This window comes from Colossoma macropomum, unplaced genomic scaffold (assembly GCF_904425465.1).
Source record: "Colossoma macropomum unplaced genomic scaffold, Colossoma_macropomum, whole genome shotgun sequence".
Lineage (NCBI taxonomy): Eukaryota > Metazoa > Chordata > Actinopteri > Characiformes > Serrasalmidae > Colossoma > Colossoma macropomum.
Genome location: NW_023494787.1, coordinates 7319305 through 7335090, shown reverse-complemented (window position 1 = coordinate 7335090; position 15786 = coordinate 7319305). Strand labels below are relative to the sequence as shown.

The 15786-nt window shown below is 38.2% G+C and overlaps 1 protein-coding gene across 1 annotated transcript in view; it reads left to right on the top strand.

Annotated features, from left to right (window-relative positions):
- Positions 1-3780: 3780 nt before the first annotated feature.
- si:dkey-222b8.1 (uncharacterized protein LOC560317 homolog) overlaps positions 3781-15786 on the top strand; it is a 40232-nt gene continuing 28226 nt past the window's right edge. Inside the window, exons 1-2 of the mRNA XM_036565996.1 lie at positions 3781-3955; positions 13475-13715. Of these exons, the coding sequence (XP_036421889.1) occupies positions 13479-13715 (237 nt within the window). The 5' untranslated portion in view covers positions 3781-3955; positions 13475-13478. The remainder of the gene's footprint in view (positions 3956-13474; positions 13716-15786) is intronic.

Below are 15786 nucleotides of genomic sequence, written 5' to 3'. Positions count from 1 at the left end.
GGACCCCCATGGACCCTCACAGAGCAGGCACTATTTGGGTGGTGGATCATTCTCAGCACTGCAGTAACACTGATGTGGTGGTGGTGTGTTAGTGTGTGTTGTGCTGGTATGAGTGGATCAGACACAGCAGTGCTGCTGGAGTTTTTAAACACGGCGGAGCTAAACTCCTGTAGGCTCAAATGGTAGATACATGTAAGTAAGTCGGTTTTCATGACATCACAAAAACAATTAAAAACTGGCTGTTTTTGCAGCTTTGTTTCCACATATGCATATATGGACTGGTGAACAGTATGAACGGTATGTTTTGAAACTTTTAACAATGTTTACATAGTACATCACACTCTTTTTTTCCCAATTTGTTTTTCCGTGATATGGACCCTTTAATTTTCATTAAAAGTTATGGATATTCTTCTCCTTCTCCTGAAAACGGTTCATTAGAACAGTGAAAATATTTACACTGCATTTACATTTATAACTCCTCCAGGTTCCATATTTGTCTTTTCTGTCAAATGTACAGTATAAAACTTGCAGTATGAAAGGTATTTTTAGACTTCAATCTTTCAGGTATTCATTGAATAATATACAGTAATCAACTATTAACATTCATTTTTTTTAAGTAATCTTGAAATATGAATTCTGGATGTTAATTTTATTAGAAATTCATTTTTTATTCTGGAACCATTAAAACATTTCAGCATTTTCATTTACAGTTTAGTGGCCTGTTGATTATTTACTGTGCAGATTAGAACCATTTTATACATTCATCCACAACCGGACTGTTTTGATAGTATTAAAAACTTTGATTTCAAACTTTTGAACAGCAGTTTCCATGCTTAAAAAGTGTTTTCCTCACTTTTCAGAGTGGCACTCAGTGAACTTATTAATTATAAACATATCGCTGTTGTCGGAACAAAACCTCATATCTCCAAAATGGTAACTTTACAGGAGAAAGAAAAACCCACTCTACTTTTAATGTAAGTCAGTGGAACCAGACTTTTTTCCAAGCAATTTTGGGCCATTTCTTTTGGTCTAATCATCATGAAATTTACACACAAAGTAAAGGGAAATATGCTTGTTAAAACTATGTCAAAAACTGAAAAATGACAAAAATGGAGATACAAGGTTTTGTTCCAACAGCAGTGATTTCTAACACTCCACTACTTTCTTTACTCTTATTTAATGACAGGAAGTTTTAAATGTACCTAATGCAGTTCAGCTTCTGTTTCAGGATCAAACTATTAAAATATTTCAAACACTAAATTGGATTTAAAGGCGGAATAAAGTGCAGCTGTACCTGGTGGATCACTGTATAATTGAATCAGCAGTAAAATGCCAGCTATGTGCGTCTGCTCGTGTAAATAATGAATGTTTTGTAATCGGAGAGGCAGAAGGCCAGTTCTGGATGACCTCGGGTTTAGGGACGGAGTTTTGACCAGGCCAAAGGTCAAAGGGAGGGAGGATGTAAAATTCACAAGAAGTCTCTCTAAATGTGATTCTAATAATGACAGATTTAGAACAGACTGCTGGGAAAAATAACCAAAGATTGCCCCTGTTAGCTCACAGTAGGACATGCTGGAGGCTTATTTTTGGCTTTGCGTTTAGAGCAACTTTGAGAATAACAAGAATAACAAGAACTTTAAATGAGATTTTCCAGCTCCAAAGAAAATGCAAATCACTCCATGTTATTAGGCTTAGACGGCCCATATCATGGAAAACGTACATTTCCTCCTTTTCTTAGAATAAATATGTTTGATATTGAAGGATAGCATTTTGTAAACATACTGTTCCCAGTCCACAGTCCATATATGGAAATTAATTAGCAGAATTGGTCTGTTTTAAATTCGTTGTTTTTTCGATGTCAAGAAAAAACGAGCACTGAATTAAGTGTTGATTGTAATGTATTGTACTGCACTTATGTATTGTATTGTATTGTATTGCACTGCTCTGTGTTTAACTCTGTTCCTTTTTCTCTAGGTGTCTATAATGACTTTCTGATTCTAGCAGTATCTGAGCTCAGGACTGGCTTTCTCTCTGACCTATTGGTAACTAGCAAAGATACTTTCTCTGGATAGACAAAGCACTTTTTGTAAGTCGCTCTGGATAAGAGCATCTGCTAAATGCTGTAAATGTAAATGTAAATGTAAATGTAAAAAACAACTCCTCTACATCCGCTTATTGAGCAGTTTAGCCCCGCCCACTCACACTGAAGTTTAAAGGAGTGTTTCAGCCCAGATTGCTTTTTGAATGAGACACAGCCAATCAGAACCTAGCTAATTTACATATCAGTCTTAAGAGATTTTTTAGTTCAGTGTTTGCATCAAGTTATTCAGAGTGATGTAAAATTCTATAGAAACTTTCTTTACAGTTACCATGTCTACAAATATAGCCATTTTATTTACTATCCAAAACCACCAGTGAACCTACATGTGTCTTCTCAGTTTTACATGGAATATTGATGATGTTAAAATAGTGGAAAATATGGAAAAAAAAGTTTTCTTTGGGGACTATTTGGTCTCACAACACTCAAAACTATCAGAAAACAATGCCTCAGTCAGCAGGCAGTGTATTTATAACTATTTAATGTAGTAACTTTCTGTGAGGGAGCTTTTAGAGGTGGATGTCTGGTTCCTATCACCACCACTGTGAACAATTCTGACTTGAGAAATTTCTCTAGAACAGAGCATTTCACACCAAACTGCTCTAAGTGACTCTGCATCTTAACCATACAATTACATAGAGATTTTGAAAAATTGGTGGAATTCCCCTTTAAAGGTGTGGTAGCACAAAACAGCCTGTTTAATTCTACAGGATAAAGAGAGGCTCATGTAAAACTATTATGACTGTTTTTGGTACATAAAACCAGACAAATGTCATAAGTGGACCTCAGGGGGGAACGAATGGTAGGAAAAGGTAGGATATGGGGATATGGGCCCTTTAATACAAGACAAACGGCTGTGGAGAGAACTTTTTCCTTTGTGACTATAATAACACTTGATTGTCATGATTATCCATCTCGACGTGATTATCCAGCTTCAAAGCTACTAAACTTTATTATGCTGGAAATCATGATTAACTGATAAAAAAAATCATGCATTTCTGATAAATGGAGGATTTTTTAAATGTGCTATAAAACGTTACTTTTAGAAGTAAAACTTATTTATTAATTATTTTATTGTTTAAAAAAAAAATATATATATATTATTTATTTATTTATCAAATTACATGGATTTTCATATGCATATATATATATATACATAGGTGGTTAAATGAAAGTATAATAAGTAATAAGTAAAATTGATGCAGGAGGGCAATAAGGGGAGGGTCAGTGGTGGTGGGGAGGGTCAGTGGTGATGGGGGGAGCAGTAAGCAGTAGAGCAGTAGAGTGAGGGGTAGTAGAAGGAGGGGGGGTGGGGTGTGTGTAATCTGTGCGGCGCCACCTTAAAAAAACAGTCGCGCCGATTCCGTGAATCCAGACGCGACCCAGACAGACCTCAGACTGGTGGGGGGGGGGTGGGCGGGGCCGAGACGCAGAGGCGCGCTCCGATTGGTCGAACGCCGCCGTTCCCTCTGAGAGCCGCGCCGTGATTGGCTGAAGCCCAGGGAGACGCTCACGCGCACCGCTTTTGTTATTGTACAGCGAGAGAGAGAGAGAGAGAGAGAGGGAGAGAGAGAGAGAGAGAGAGAAAGAAACAGAAAAATATAGGGAGAGAGAGGGAGAGAGAGAGGGAAAGAGAGAGACAGCGAAAAAGAGAGAGACTGAAACAGAGAGAGAAACATAGGGAGAGAGAGGAGGGAGACACACAGAGAGAGAGAGGGAGACAGAGAAATATAGGGAGAGAAAGAGAGGAGGGGGACACAGAGAGAGAGAGAGAGAATGATGCAGGATCGGCGCGGTTAGCACTCCTCTATCTGCTCGGACACAGACGGAGTTTCTCTGCCAGACTCTCGCTGATGTGTGAGTACAAACATTACAGTCATTACAGTCTCTGTCCATCAGCATTCCTCATACAGGCCCGCGGGCAGCTCTCCTCCTCCCCGGCTCCATAAACACAGAGCAGGGCGCGACTGTGGCGTGACACTTCTCCCGGCTTCACTCTCTCCCTGTTCAGGCTCGTATTTCCATGTCTGCCATGTTTTTTTTTCATCGATGCAGCCTTTCTGCGCCTCTCCATGCCCCACATTCACGAAGCTTGGCTCAGCTTCTTGTTCGAATTTTCCCGTTCCACCTTAAACGGTGCAGCAATTACATTCATTTAAGGTGGAACGGGAAAATTCGAACAAGAAGCAGGCGGATAACTTCAGCCTCGTCCCATATTCCCATGTAGCTGCGTTGTTGTGTTTTTGTGTGTTGGTCTGTCCCCCCCCCACATGTGTTTGCTTTGCTTGTGCCAGTTCTCACGGTCCACTATATACACCTCGTGAAAATGGCTGGACCAAATATGGCCCAGTGGCTGAGACTGCACTGAGATGTAGAGCTGTATGGCTGCTGCGGTTCAGCCTCAACAGGTTCTGAACCCTTGGACAACAACTGCAAAGCCAGACAGTCTTTCACCTGCCTGGATCATACCATGTGAGCACAGTCCATACCGGTATAGAAATGGCTTTTTTCATACTTAGGAGTAAGATGACAACAGATGGTGAGCAGTATCTAAGAGATGCTGTGGTCAGAAACTGTAATGGGCAGCTCCGCATTGGCACAGCACTAGGGAGCGGGCAGTAGCACTAATTTTAAGTATTGTCGAGGCTATTATGCCAATTTGCTTTAAATATGGAGAGGAATTTGTGCCAGATTGAAAAGCAATCACTGCACTGCACTGCACTGCACTGCAAAGCACACATGACATTACTTTTCCATAGTGACATGCAGAATATATGCCAAAATAAAAAGCAAACCCTCTTTTACATTGATTTCACATTTGCATTTTAAAAATGAAATGCTGGATCTGTATCAGAATTGAACACAACCCACTTTAAAATGTAATAAAAGCACCACTATATTGCTTTCCAGCTTGCAGTACTTTAAACAACTTTAAAACTGTGTAATGAATCCTTTTTCATTTTGGCACATTTTACGCATGTTACTGCTTAAATGCAGTCTCGTGTGCACTGCATTTTGATTGCATTTTAATGAGACAAATACTTTTGAAGGATAAAAAAGAGGTCAAGCACCATGAAAACGGTGTGGTGGGGGTTTTGCTTTTCATTTTGGCTTATATTCCACATCACCTATGGAGAAGTAACGTCATGTGTGCAATTTATTCACTGTTACGATTGCATTTCAAAGAGGAAAACACATGGAAAGTTTACGTTAAACACTTCAAAATGATGTTTTTTCATGGGTTCTTTAGTAAAGAAAATGGTTCTATATAGAACCATGAAAACTCAAGTGCTCTTTGCATCATGAAAGGGTTATTTAGATTGATGGAGAATGTGTTGTATATGTAATTTCTTTGCTATAGAACCTTGGAAGAACAATCATTTTTAAGTATGTACTGCATGGTGGAAAGCAACAGAGCATTTTAAAGATGATTATATTCAGTCCTCACAGAAATTCTGCATTTCATTTTTAAATGTAAATCCTCATGCATTGTTTTTCAGTAAATGGGTTGAGCAACATGAATCAATTTAACAGAGGGTTTGTTTTTCATTTTGGCACATATTCCGCATGTCACTTTGGAAAAACAGTGTTATGTGTGCTTTGCATTTCACATTTTTCCACTGTAGTGATTACAATTTTCAATTTGGCATTAATTTTTCTTCATATTTAAAAGCCTTCCTTTTATTAAAATTGGGATTCTGGATTGGGATTTCTGCAGTGAAAAAACAGGAAAAAATATATTCAGAGGCCTACACTCTAAAAAAGATGGCTTTTCAAGGGTTCTTTAGTAAAGGGAATGGTTCTATTTAGAAACAGAAGTTCTATATGGAACCGTTTCATGCTTAAATGTTTCTTTGCATCATGAAATGTTTCTTCAGATTAATGGAGAACGTGTTGCATGTGGTTCTACATAGCACCAAGAAAGGTTCTGCTGTTGTTACAAGCAGAACCCAGAATGGTGCTATGTAGTACCATTTTCGAAAAAGGTTCACATTCCCCATCAATCTGAAGAACCATTTCACATTGCAGAGAACCATGTTAGGGCTCTGTAACTTTTTCCAATCAAGTGTTGTTTAATAACGTTTTCTCTGAGAACTTTAGGAAGTTCTTTCCTTAATCATGCAAGTGGTTCTACAGAACTCATGCCACTAAAGAACCTTTGAAGAACCATCTTTTTGAAGAATCTAATATTAAATACACTGACAGGTGAGAAGACGCAAAAGCAGTTCCCATCTTTACACGTATATTTGCTACCATCGTCTTTCTCACTTTTCAGCTTCATTTCATAACACAATATTCAGTTTAGTGCTTAAAGAAAACTTGGATATTTTTGCGTGAGGATCGATTCTTAAAAGGAAACGACAGGATCAGAAGTATTGATACTTCAGCAGGGAAGCCCTGGATCCATAGAAGGTCTTAAAATAGTTTTGAAAAAGTCTATAAAGTGTCTTTAGAAATATTTGTACTATTAGAGGTATTGCGTTCTGAGATGATGCCTAAATACTTCATGTATATTAAACTGATTCACCTAATTCAAAATAGTATGTCAGCCAGAAATGTTTGGCTCTTTGGTTAGAAAATGACCAGTAATGAAGGGCTAGTGGACACCAGCTCTGATAACAAAGCCTTGTGTAAAGCGTATACAGTGAGGAGAAACAAGTATACAGACACAGGTTATTTAATATCCCTCCAGTGTAAATCTATAACATTAGTACTTGGTTGCCGAGCTGTTGGTGGCAAATAAAGCTTTAAGGTGTGTTACAGTTTTTTGCATCATTGTGGTTCAGGTTTGGCCCATTTCACTCAGCAAACTGTCCTCAGATCACCAAGATTAGATGGACTCGCAGATTCAAAATCCTCCATAAATTATCAATGAGATTAAAGTCTGGCTGTATATTTGAGGTTGTCTTGTTTAAACATCCATCTTCTCCCCAGATTCAGTTTCTTGGCGGATGAGATTAAATTCTCATCTAATATCTCTAATATTACTCCATTCATGTTTCCTTTGATGTTGTGTGATGCTTTAGTACAGAGGTCGCAACCCAAATGTTAAGAAGGGTTATTTTGTCTTTTCACCAAAAATCAATCCACCTTGGGAGGCACAATATTTTATGTTCTTTTTACCATCTTGGCTGTAAATATATCTGTATGTATGTGCTAATGCGTTAGTATAGGCTAAAAACATAATATAAATGAAAACACAGACTTTAAGCTTTAAGCGTTTTCTCAGCTATAGCCGCTTTTCTCACATCTCCGGCAGGAAACTTTTCCTCAAAAGTAGAACAGTTTCTTGTAAAATGTCTCTCAGAGTTTGACTTTTTACGAGGCTGAAGTCGCTTCTCATTCGCCAGCTTCTTGTTAGAATTTTCCTGTTCCACCTTAAATGGTGCCTGAGGTACCAGATTGTAACTGCTGCACCATTTAAGGTGGAATGAGAAGCTGTCTTCAGCCTCGCAACTTTTTAGTGTTCAGCAGTTTCTCGTTGCTGATTAAATGTATCAGGAAACCAGTTGGAATAAGCGCAAATAAGTCAGTTCATCTCCAAATTATCGAAGTTCGCCTTAAATCTTTCTCTTTGCTGTTTCGTTAGCTACTAGCTAGGTTAGATTGTCGTTGTTGCTATGGTGACCAGCAGTCTGCGCTGGTCTTCAGGGTTAAGCGGTGAATTAGCAGTTCTACATGAACTCCAGTGTTTAAGACCATTTATTGTTAAACTGTGTTGAACGATCAGCAGAGCTTTATTTTACTGTAAAGGAGGATTATTTTATTATTACCTACAAATCTAATTCTGCTGTGGAGTCACAGCAGGACAGTAAAAGAGCTGCGTGAGGCTCCGGAGCTTCATGTTGCCGAGCCCTGGTCTAATACCATTTACAGAGAAGCAGCTCCATATCATGATGCTCCCACCTTCATGCTTCACCTTTAAAGTTTGGGCGCTCCTGGTCAAATTTCATATTTTGTTGATTTTCTAAGTGAAAATAACATTTTATTGCACAATTACTGTTTATTATAATTACTGTGCAAATATTTCCCAATATTTTAGGCAAATAAACAGAAATTGTGCTCTAAAATCGGCAGAAAAATGCCATTTTTTTGTGTTTTCTGTAGAGGATATGTTAACTCTTTCACTTAGAAATTCAGCCAAACATGTCATTTGACCAGAGATGTTCAAACCTGTTGTCATAGACACTAATGCATGCCATATTTTACTTTGCGTGTGTACTGTTTAAACCGCAGCAGGGTGCATTTCTGTTTTTAGGACAGGTGATGGGGTCCTTGATTGACAGCCTTGTCAAAACCGTGCAGCTGGTTGGTTAACTACAACAAACATGATGTAATACTAGAGTAACACATCAGTCTTTCCCTCTTTTTGAGGCATGAAAAGGAAAAACTTGTGAACAGGATTGCTGTGACCCACAATGATCGTGTCCAGACCAAGTCTAGTCCAGGGCTTCCCAAATTCAGTCTTGGCAACCCAACACTATGCACATTTTTGTGCTTTGTCTCATCTAACACACCTGATTCAACTCGTTAGTTAGGTAACAAACACCTCGTTGGCCGGGTCAGGTGTGTAGAGTAGTGAAACCACAAAAATGTGCACAGAAAAGGGTCACCAGGACTGAGATCGGGAGCTCCTGGCTGTGTTTGAAATAGCGTATTACATACTGCTCGTGTACTGATAGTATGCAGTAGTATGCAGTATGTGACCAACATGAATTTCTCCAGTATAGGATCAAGGATACCAGGCTGATGTGCTGTTCTGGCCACATATTCCAGTATGCGGGCAGAGCTATCTTGATCATATACCGCATCCCAAAACGCACTGATGTAACAGCCTGGTTTGCTCCGAGCAGTTTAATAGCGCTGGATTTAGTCTTTTATGGATATGTGAATGAAATTAAATGAAAGGAAATAATTTGTCCTGCTGCTGCGCTCAGTGCAACACTGAAACCCCATCAGATTTCCCTGCTGGTCTTGAGGTGGGTGAGCTTGTTTTATCTATTTATTAAAGTTAACTTACTGCATAGACAACGTGGTAAAAACAGTAAATAGTAACTAAAGTTGGTCTCAGCCCAACAATCTGCACAGCATTGGCTTTTCAGGCTCCCGTGTGGAGTCAATACTGATTATTATTCCGTCTAACAAGCTCATATCACCAACTGGGAATGTAATGGAAATGGAAAAGACTTTCTAGCAAATGTAGGAACACATGGGCTTTCTCTGCAAACCACACAGAGGAACCAAAATCGGACTTTTTAAAGTTTATTTTATGCCTTCAAGACGAGTAGAAAACAAGATTCTCCGCTCTGTCTCGTCTTTTTCAAATCTCTTGACCAAAGTATGTCTGCGTGTGTTGCTAAAGGCCTAACCTGGAAAGGCCTGAAAAGCGGCTAGCAATGGTTGCTAAGCAGCGATTGAAAGGCTAAGCATATTCTGGATACTGTACTGCGGGGGGTCCAAGCTTTTTTCAAAGAGGGCCAGATCGTACCATGGCAAAATACTTGGGGGCTGAAATATTATTCACAAATTCTTTAAAAATGTATAACTATGTATCGGTCGTTATCTGTTTACAATGATTATAAACTTATATTTATATGTTATCAGAGATTTAATTATAGTACATTATTATGAGGCATTATTAGAGTTTGCTTACAGTGTGCTTAAAAAGCATTGCTACTATTTATAAATATATAGGTTTCATAGGAAGTGTTACCAATATTTGTTCCCCATAACTCTGTTACCAGGTGAACTAGAACACTGTTGTCTCTCTCTCTAATGTGTTGAGCTGCTAGTGAGCAATGAGGGGCAAAAGGGGAGGGGCGTGAAAACTATTCCCACCTCTCCACAAAGATGGCTGTGCTGAGATAAAACAGATGATCTGACATATTAAAAATTAGCATTTAAACACAGTAAAAGAACTTTTATTAATGTTGATATGGTTGCTCACCTATGCAAATGAAAATCCATTTTGGCTACGTTCACATTACAAGCCTCATTGCTCAAATCCGATCTCTCTGACATGATGGTTCACACTCGTTTAGGTAAGTGATTCAAATCCATCATTATTATGAACTAACCAGCTTCCTGGAATGACCCGCATGAGCACATCCTACTCAGTAACGTCACGTGAGTGAATCACCTGCGTCATCAGCAAACAAACTAACGAGCAGAACGAGCTTCGCTGAGAAGATAATTAACTCTGATCAGCTCTCAGCTTCATTATTAGAGCGAGACGAAGGAGAAAAAGGTGAGATGAGCTGCTTTTCCACCGTTTCCAGGCTTTAACTTCTGTTCGGCGCTGCTGCCATGGTAACGCTGAATGATGGCGCAGTGGAAAGAAAGCACGTGAATTCCAATCTGAGCGCCACATTAAGGTCGCATGACCACTAATTGGATACATATCCGATCTAGGACCACATATGAAAGTGGCTCAGGTCGGATTTGAAAAGATCAGATTTGCATCCACACAGCTCTGAAAACACCAGATCTGAGTCACATTAGGGCAAAAACTCGGATTTGCACTTCAACCTGGTAATGTGAACGTAGCCTTTGCTTCCAGTTTTGTAAATCACACACTTCGAAATATATTCCATCAACGTAATTGGAGAAACAAGGATGCACAGTTCAACTGATGGAGCTCCAAAACAGGCAGAAATTACATTTTCTGTCTGTGAAAACGGGGTTGAAAGTACACTTAGCATAACTAACTCTTCTTCACGCGCTGGCAGCTCATGAAGTTTTTCCGTGGAATGTAATTACATTTGTGCTGAACTTTCTCAGCGCTGACTTTCTGTCTCACAGGTCAACAGAACCTTTTCATTATTGATTGCTTGCAATGTCTATTAAATCAGGAATGTGCTGTTTACTAATCTCTCACATCGGAATGGTAAGACTAGACAGTGTTGTTTAGTGTTGGGCTTTTTCTCAGGAAAGCGAAGATGATGCTTGAAGATGTCTTCAGTGCTGCTCTTATGAAACTTCTTCATACACAACTGAAAAATATGCTTATGTAACGTCTCACAATAAGAGCGATGGTCTTCAGAGGTCAGAAGGTCTTTAAAACCAATCTCGGTATAATTGAACCGCTATTTAACAGAGTTAATTGATAATAAAAATGTTTTTCATATTTCTCTTTTTGATATGGCTGCACTATCTAACCTTTACATTTTTTCCGTTATTTGAGCAGGAAACCTTTGCCTCTGAAGGCTCTTTACAGTCTAAAAGGGCATTTTAGCGCTAGCATAGTTGAAAATAGCTTCGCTCCATGAACTAAAGGCTGTAAGTCAAAATGCCTTTGAAGAGGGTTGAGGAGAAGTAAAGTTCACTAAGACCCAAATATTGTTGTCCATTCACTCTTTGGAAAAGTGTGATATGATGTGATAACTGTCTGTTAGGTTCTGGAGGAATCCTTTATTTGTATTTTTTGCAGAAATGCTGAAAGAGTCTACCTGATACTGAAATTGTGTCACTTACAAGGACACACTGAGAAAAGTGATGCACTGAATTTACTTTTTTCTTCAACTGGAAACTTAAATGTCTTGATTTAAAACCCCTCAAACTGTACATGGATTACACCTAATTTTAGCTCAATTTCAGTGTCAATAGAGGATAAAATTTGGAAATTCTTTTTAGTCTAGGCTGGGAGCTGGATTAGTTTTACCAGAGCAGGTCTGGTAATGTAATTTGTGCGTGATTTGACTGGTCAATTCGTACAGGATAAAGGATCTGTGTAATATCCCTAAAGTTACTCCAGTGGTCTGGATCAAAACATCCTCACACAGACATTTACAGGAGCATTTGCCACTAAAAATAAACCCCAAAGTGTGACGCTGGATGTCCGTTATCAATGGGATTTCCAAATGATGGTGCATTATTATATCTTATGCTTTTGGTGGTCAAAGAGCTGTGAAAGTGAAATTTACCAAATGCCACCCAACAAGACAGAAACGCGTTGCCTCGCGAGAGGTATTTTTGAGAGCTTTCATTTTCCTTCTCCGTGTAATTCGGTCATCACGACAAAATCGTCTTGTCATGAAATTTAAGGAACTGTAGGGATTAAGGAATTGGGTCAAATCAAACTCCAGTTCAGCTGTTATTCTGTCTTCAGATCACAAAAAAAGAAAAAAAAATTGAGGCACATTTTTACTTGGTTTGGTATTAGGTTACTGTGCTGTCAAATCAAACAGGACTGCTATTACTGAGAGAGTTCAGTAAATGAATAATTTAATTCAGAATTATTTCTGAGTAGTCTTGTAAAAACTATAGACATTCATTGTAGATAATGAACGATTTATGATAGATACTGAAGAATTTATAGTAGATACTGAATAATTTATAGTAGATAATAAATAGTACAGTAGATGCTGAATAATTCACAGTAGATACTGAATAATTCATGGTAGATACAGAATAATTCATAGTAGACCCTGAATAACTCATAGTAGATACTGAATAATTCATAGTAGATACAGAATAATTCATAGTAGACCCTGAATAATTCATAGTAGATACCGAATAATTTATAGTAGATAATAAATAGTACAGTAGACCCTGAATAACTCATAGTAGATACTGAATAATTCATAGTAGACCCTGAATAATTCATAGTAGATACTGAATAATTCATAGTAGATACTGATTAATTTGTAGTAGAAACTGAATAATTTATAGTAAATGCTGAATAATTTGTAGTGCTAACCCAATTCCAAAAAAGTTCCAAAAAACAGTAGGTGAAATGCCAATAAAACAGAAAGCAGAGATTAGTAAATTTTGTTCGACTTGTATTAAACTGAAAACAGTACAAAACTCAGTATTTTATGTTTTACCTCATGAACTTTATCGTTTAGATATTCCGATTCTAAATATGGTGCCTGCAACACGTTCCAAAAAGTTGGGATAGGAGCTTGTTTCCTACTGTGTTACATCTCCTTTCCTCTGAACAACACTGTAGGCAGTGCAGGTTCAGTGGTTCCTATCACCACCGCTGTGAAGAAATCTGAGACAGTCATTTCTTCTACAGTCTAAAAACAGTGCAATACTAATTTAAATCAATGTCCTAAAACAACAGCTGAACAACTCCATCATTTCTGATCTGTCCGTGGTTTGTTTACGTGTTGCCTTGACGTGTGACGTGATGTTTCCAACGTAGACATCCGTAAGGCTTCGCGACTTGTTACTACGCTTGAGCTCTTACTTGCCGCGAGGACGCGGTGTTAGAATGCACAAGAAATTTCACGTTAAATCAATAAAATTTGTCTCTGCCGGACCAAGCTTTATTCCTGACCCTGTCACTTCTTTCACTGCTCAGAGTTTTCATGTCTGGTGCGTGTAGACTGACAGTGTTGTTGTTCTCTGTTACTCCATCTGTTGGAGCAGCAGGATGTCGGTGAACCCCCCCAACAGCAATGATGCGTGCCTCAGCATCGTGCACAGCCTCATGTGCCACAGACAAGGCGGGGAGAACGAGGGCTTCGCCAAGAGGGCGATCGAGAGCCTGGTGAAGAAACTCAAGGAGAAGAAAGACGAGCTGGACTCTCTTATCACTGCCATCACCACCAACGGGGTCCATCCCAGCAAATGTGTCACCATCCAGAGGACGCTGGACGGCAGGCTGCAGGTGGGACGGATCAAATTTACTGTCGTCTTATCAAAAGTGGTGCCTTATTACACGGTTACCGTTGTCCTATTAGAGATAATCCTCACTAAATGATGTTTATCAGAGGTTGGCTGTCCATTGTACACAGAAAGAAAGTATTATATATAATTTACCTTATGTACCACATTTCCATATGAATAAATTATATTGCGTCCAGGACCCGACTGATATAAGCTGCAGGTTAAGATCTCATCATATTAATAATTGCTGTGTATTCAATAATGGCACATACACTGTAGACTGAAATACTATAAGCAGGGTTGGGTGGTATAAGGTTATACCATAATAATGTTGTAATAACATATTGATGGTATTTAACAATGATGGCAATAATTATGATGTGTCAAATTTCTATTCCATGACTGAACAGCCAAATAAACGCATTCCACCATTTATACTTAAGAGCGGCTCATCTCATACGTATATCTGATAGTTTGCAATTTATGAATTTCAAATGCATGAAATATGTTAGCATCTGACTAGTATTTGTACACACATAGGGACATATGGGTGATTTATCTGAAATGGGGCATTTTCAAATATACAACATGTATTTCAGCCATATATCAACATATACAAACATATATGTATAACAGATAAAACACAATATATAATAGAAACATCATTCATATACTGATGGCCTACCTACCTTAATATTATAGGTTTATAATAGTAACCAAACGTTTGCATCAGACTGTATACATATGGATATGAATGTAAAAAGCTCAGCATGTATGTTATAATTTATATTCTTGTGACACTTTTTAAATGGAAAGAAAATGAGTTAAATAGCTGCATAACTAAAGAAAACATAAATGAAGAACATGAATTAAATGAAAATATTGTTCCACGACAAATTTAAACAATTTAATATTTAAAAGCAAACAGATAACATAGGAACAGTTACAACTACTGGGACGTATTCAACCATCATAGGATCACACATATATGTATGATCCATATATAACATATGTAAGTCTTATATTTAAAAGTCTTTTGCTCTTTTCAGTGTGTTAAAAATTTATGATGGAATGACTAATAGAAATGCCTCGAAATAAAATCTCTTTACATTAACTCACATTAAAAGTTAAGAACGTTTTTGCCTTATCGTGAAAAATTTTGGAGGTCTCCTTTTTTTTAGGCAGTGACAATATAATTACACAACATATATGTACATATATTTTGAAATATATGCCTGACCCTTTATGATGTATGTACATATGTGACCATATATCAGAATTCTGTATGGGACTGAAAAATCAGAGCCAAGTAAAAACCGCAGGAAAACTAAGCATGATAGCAGCTCAGCAACGACTACAAGCTTCACTCACCACAGAACACGTCCCACTTTCACTCGTAACACCGGTCGCTCTCAGATATCCTCTAAACGGAGGTCACTTTAGTATCAGTTAGCTGGAACTGAGCCTGATGTAAAGTATGCTAACTAAGCTTTCTAGCTTATCGCTGTTGTCGAAAGAAAACCTTGTATCTCCAGTTTTGTCAGTCCATTTTTCAGTTTTTTGATATGATTTGAAAATGTCTGTTACCCTTTACATTGTGTGTAAATTTCATGATGAATGGACTAAAAGAAACGACTCAAAATGACTTGGAAAAAAAGCCTGAATACATTAAAATTAAAGTTTTTTCCTTCTCTTGTGAAGTTACTATTTTGGAGATACGAGGTTTTCTTCCGACAACAGCGCTATCCAAAATTTTGATTTTGGATTTCTGTCACTCCAACACCAGAGAGTTTGTTCTCTGAGGAATGAGCTTTTATCATCTACACTTGTGTCAGCAGAGCAGGCAGAATCAAACCTGTACTGTAGCGTGTAGCTGTTGGTGTTTGTAGTCTGAATGCTAAGCTAACATGAAGTTCAGATACAAACGCCGTACGGGTTTCATTCTTCCTTTCTGGCTCTTCAGCACCAGCTGCTTTACTTCAGCTTCAGATATTAATCATTATCATCTAAACTTGTGTCGGTGCTTTAGTTAGCCAGAATCCAGTATGTCCTGTGGTGAGCAGAGCTGTTGT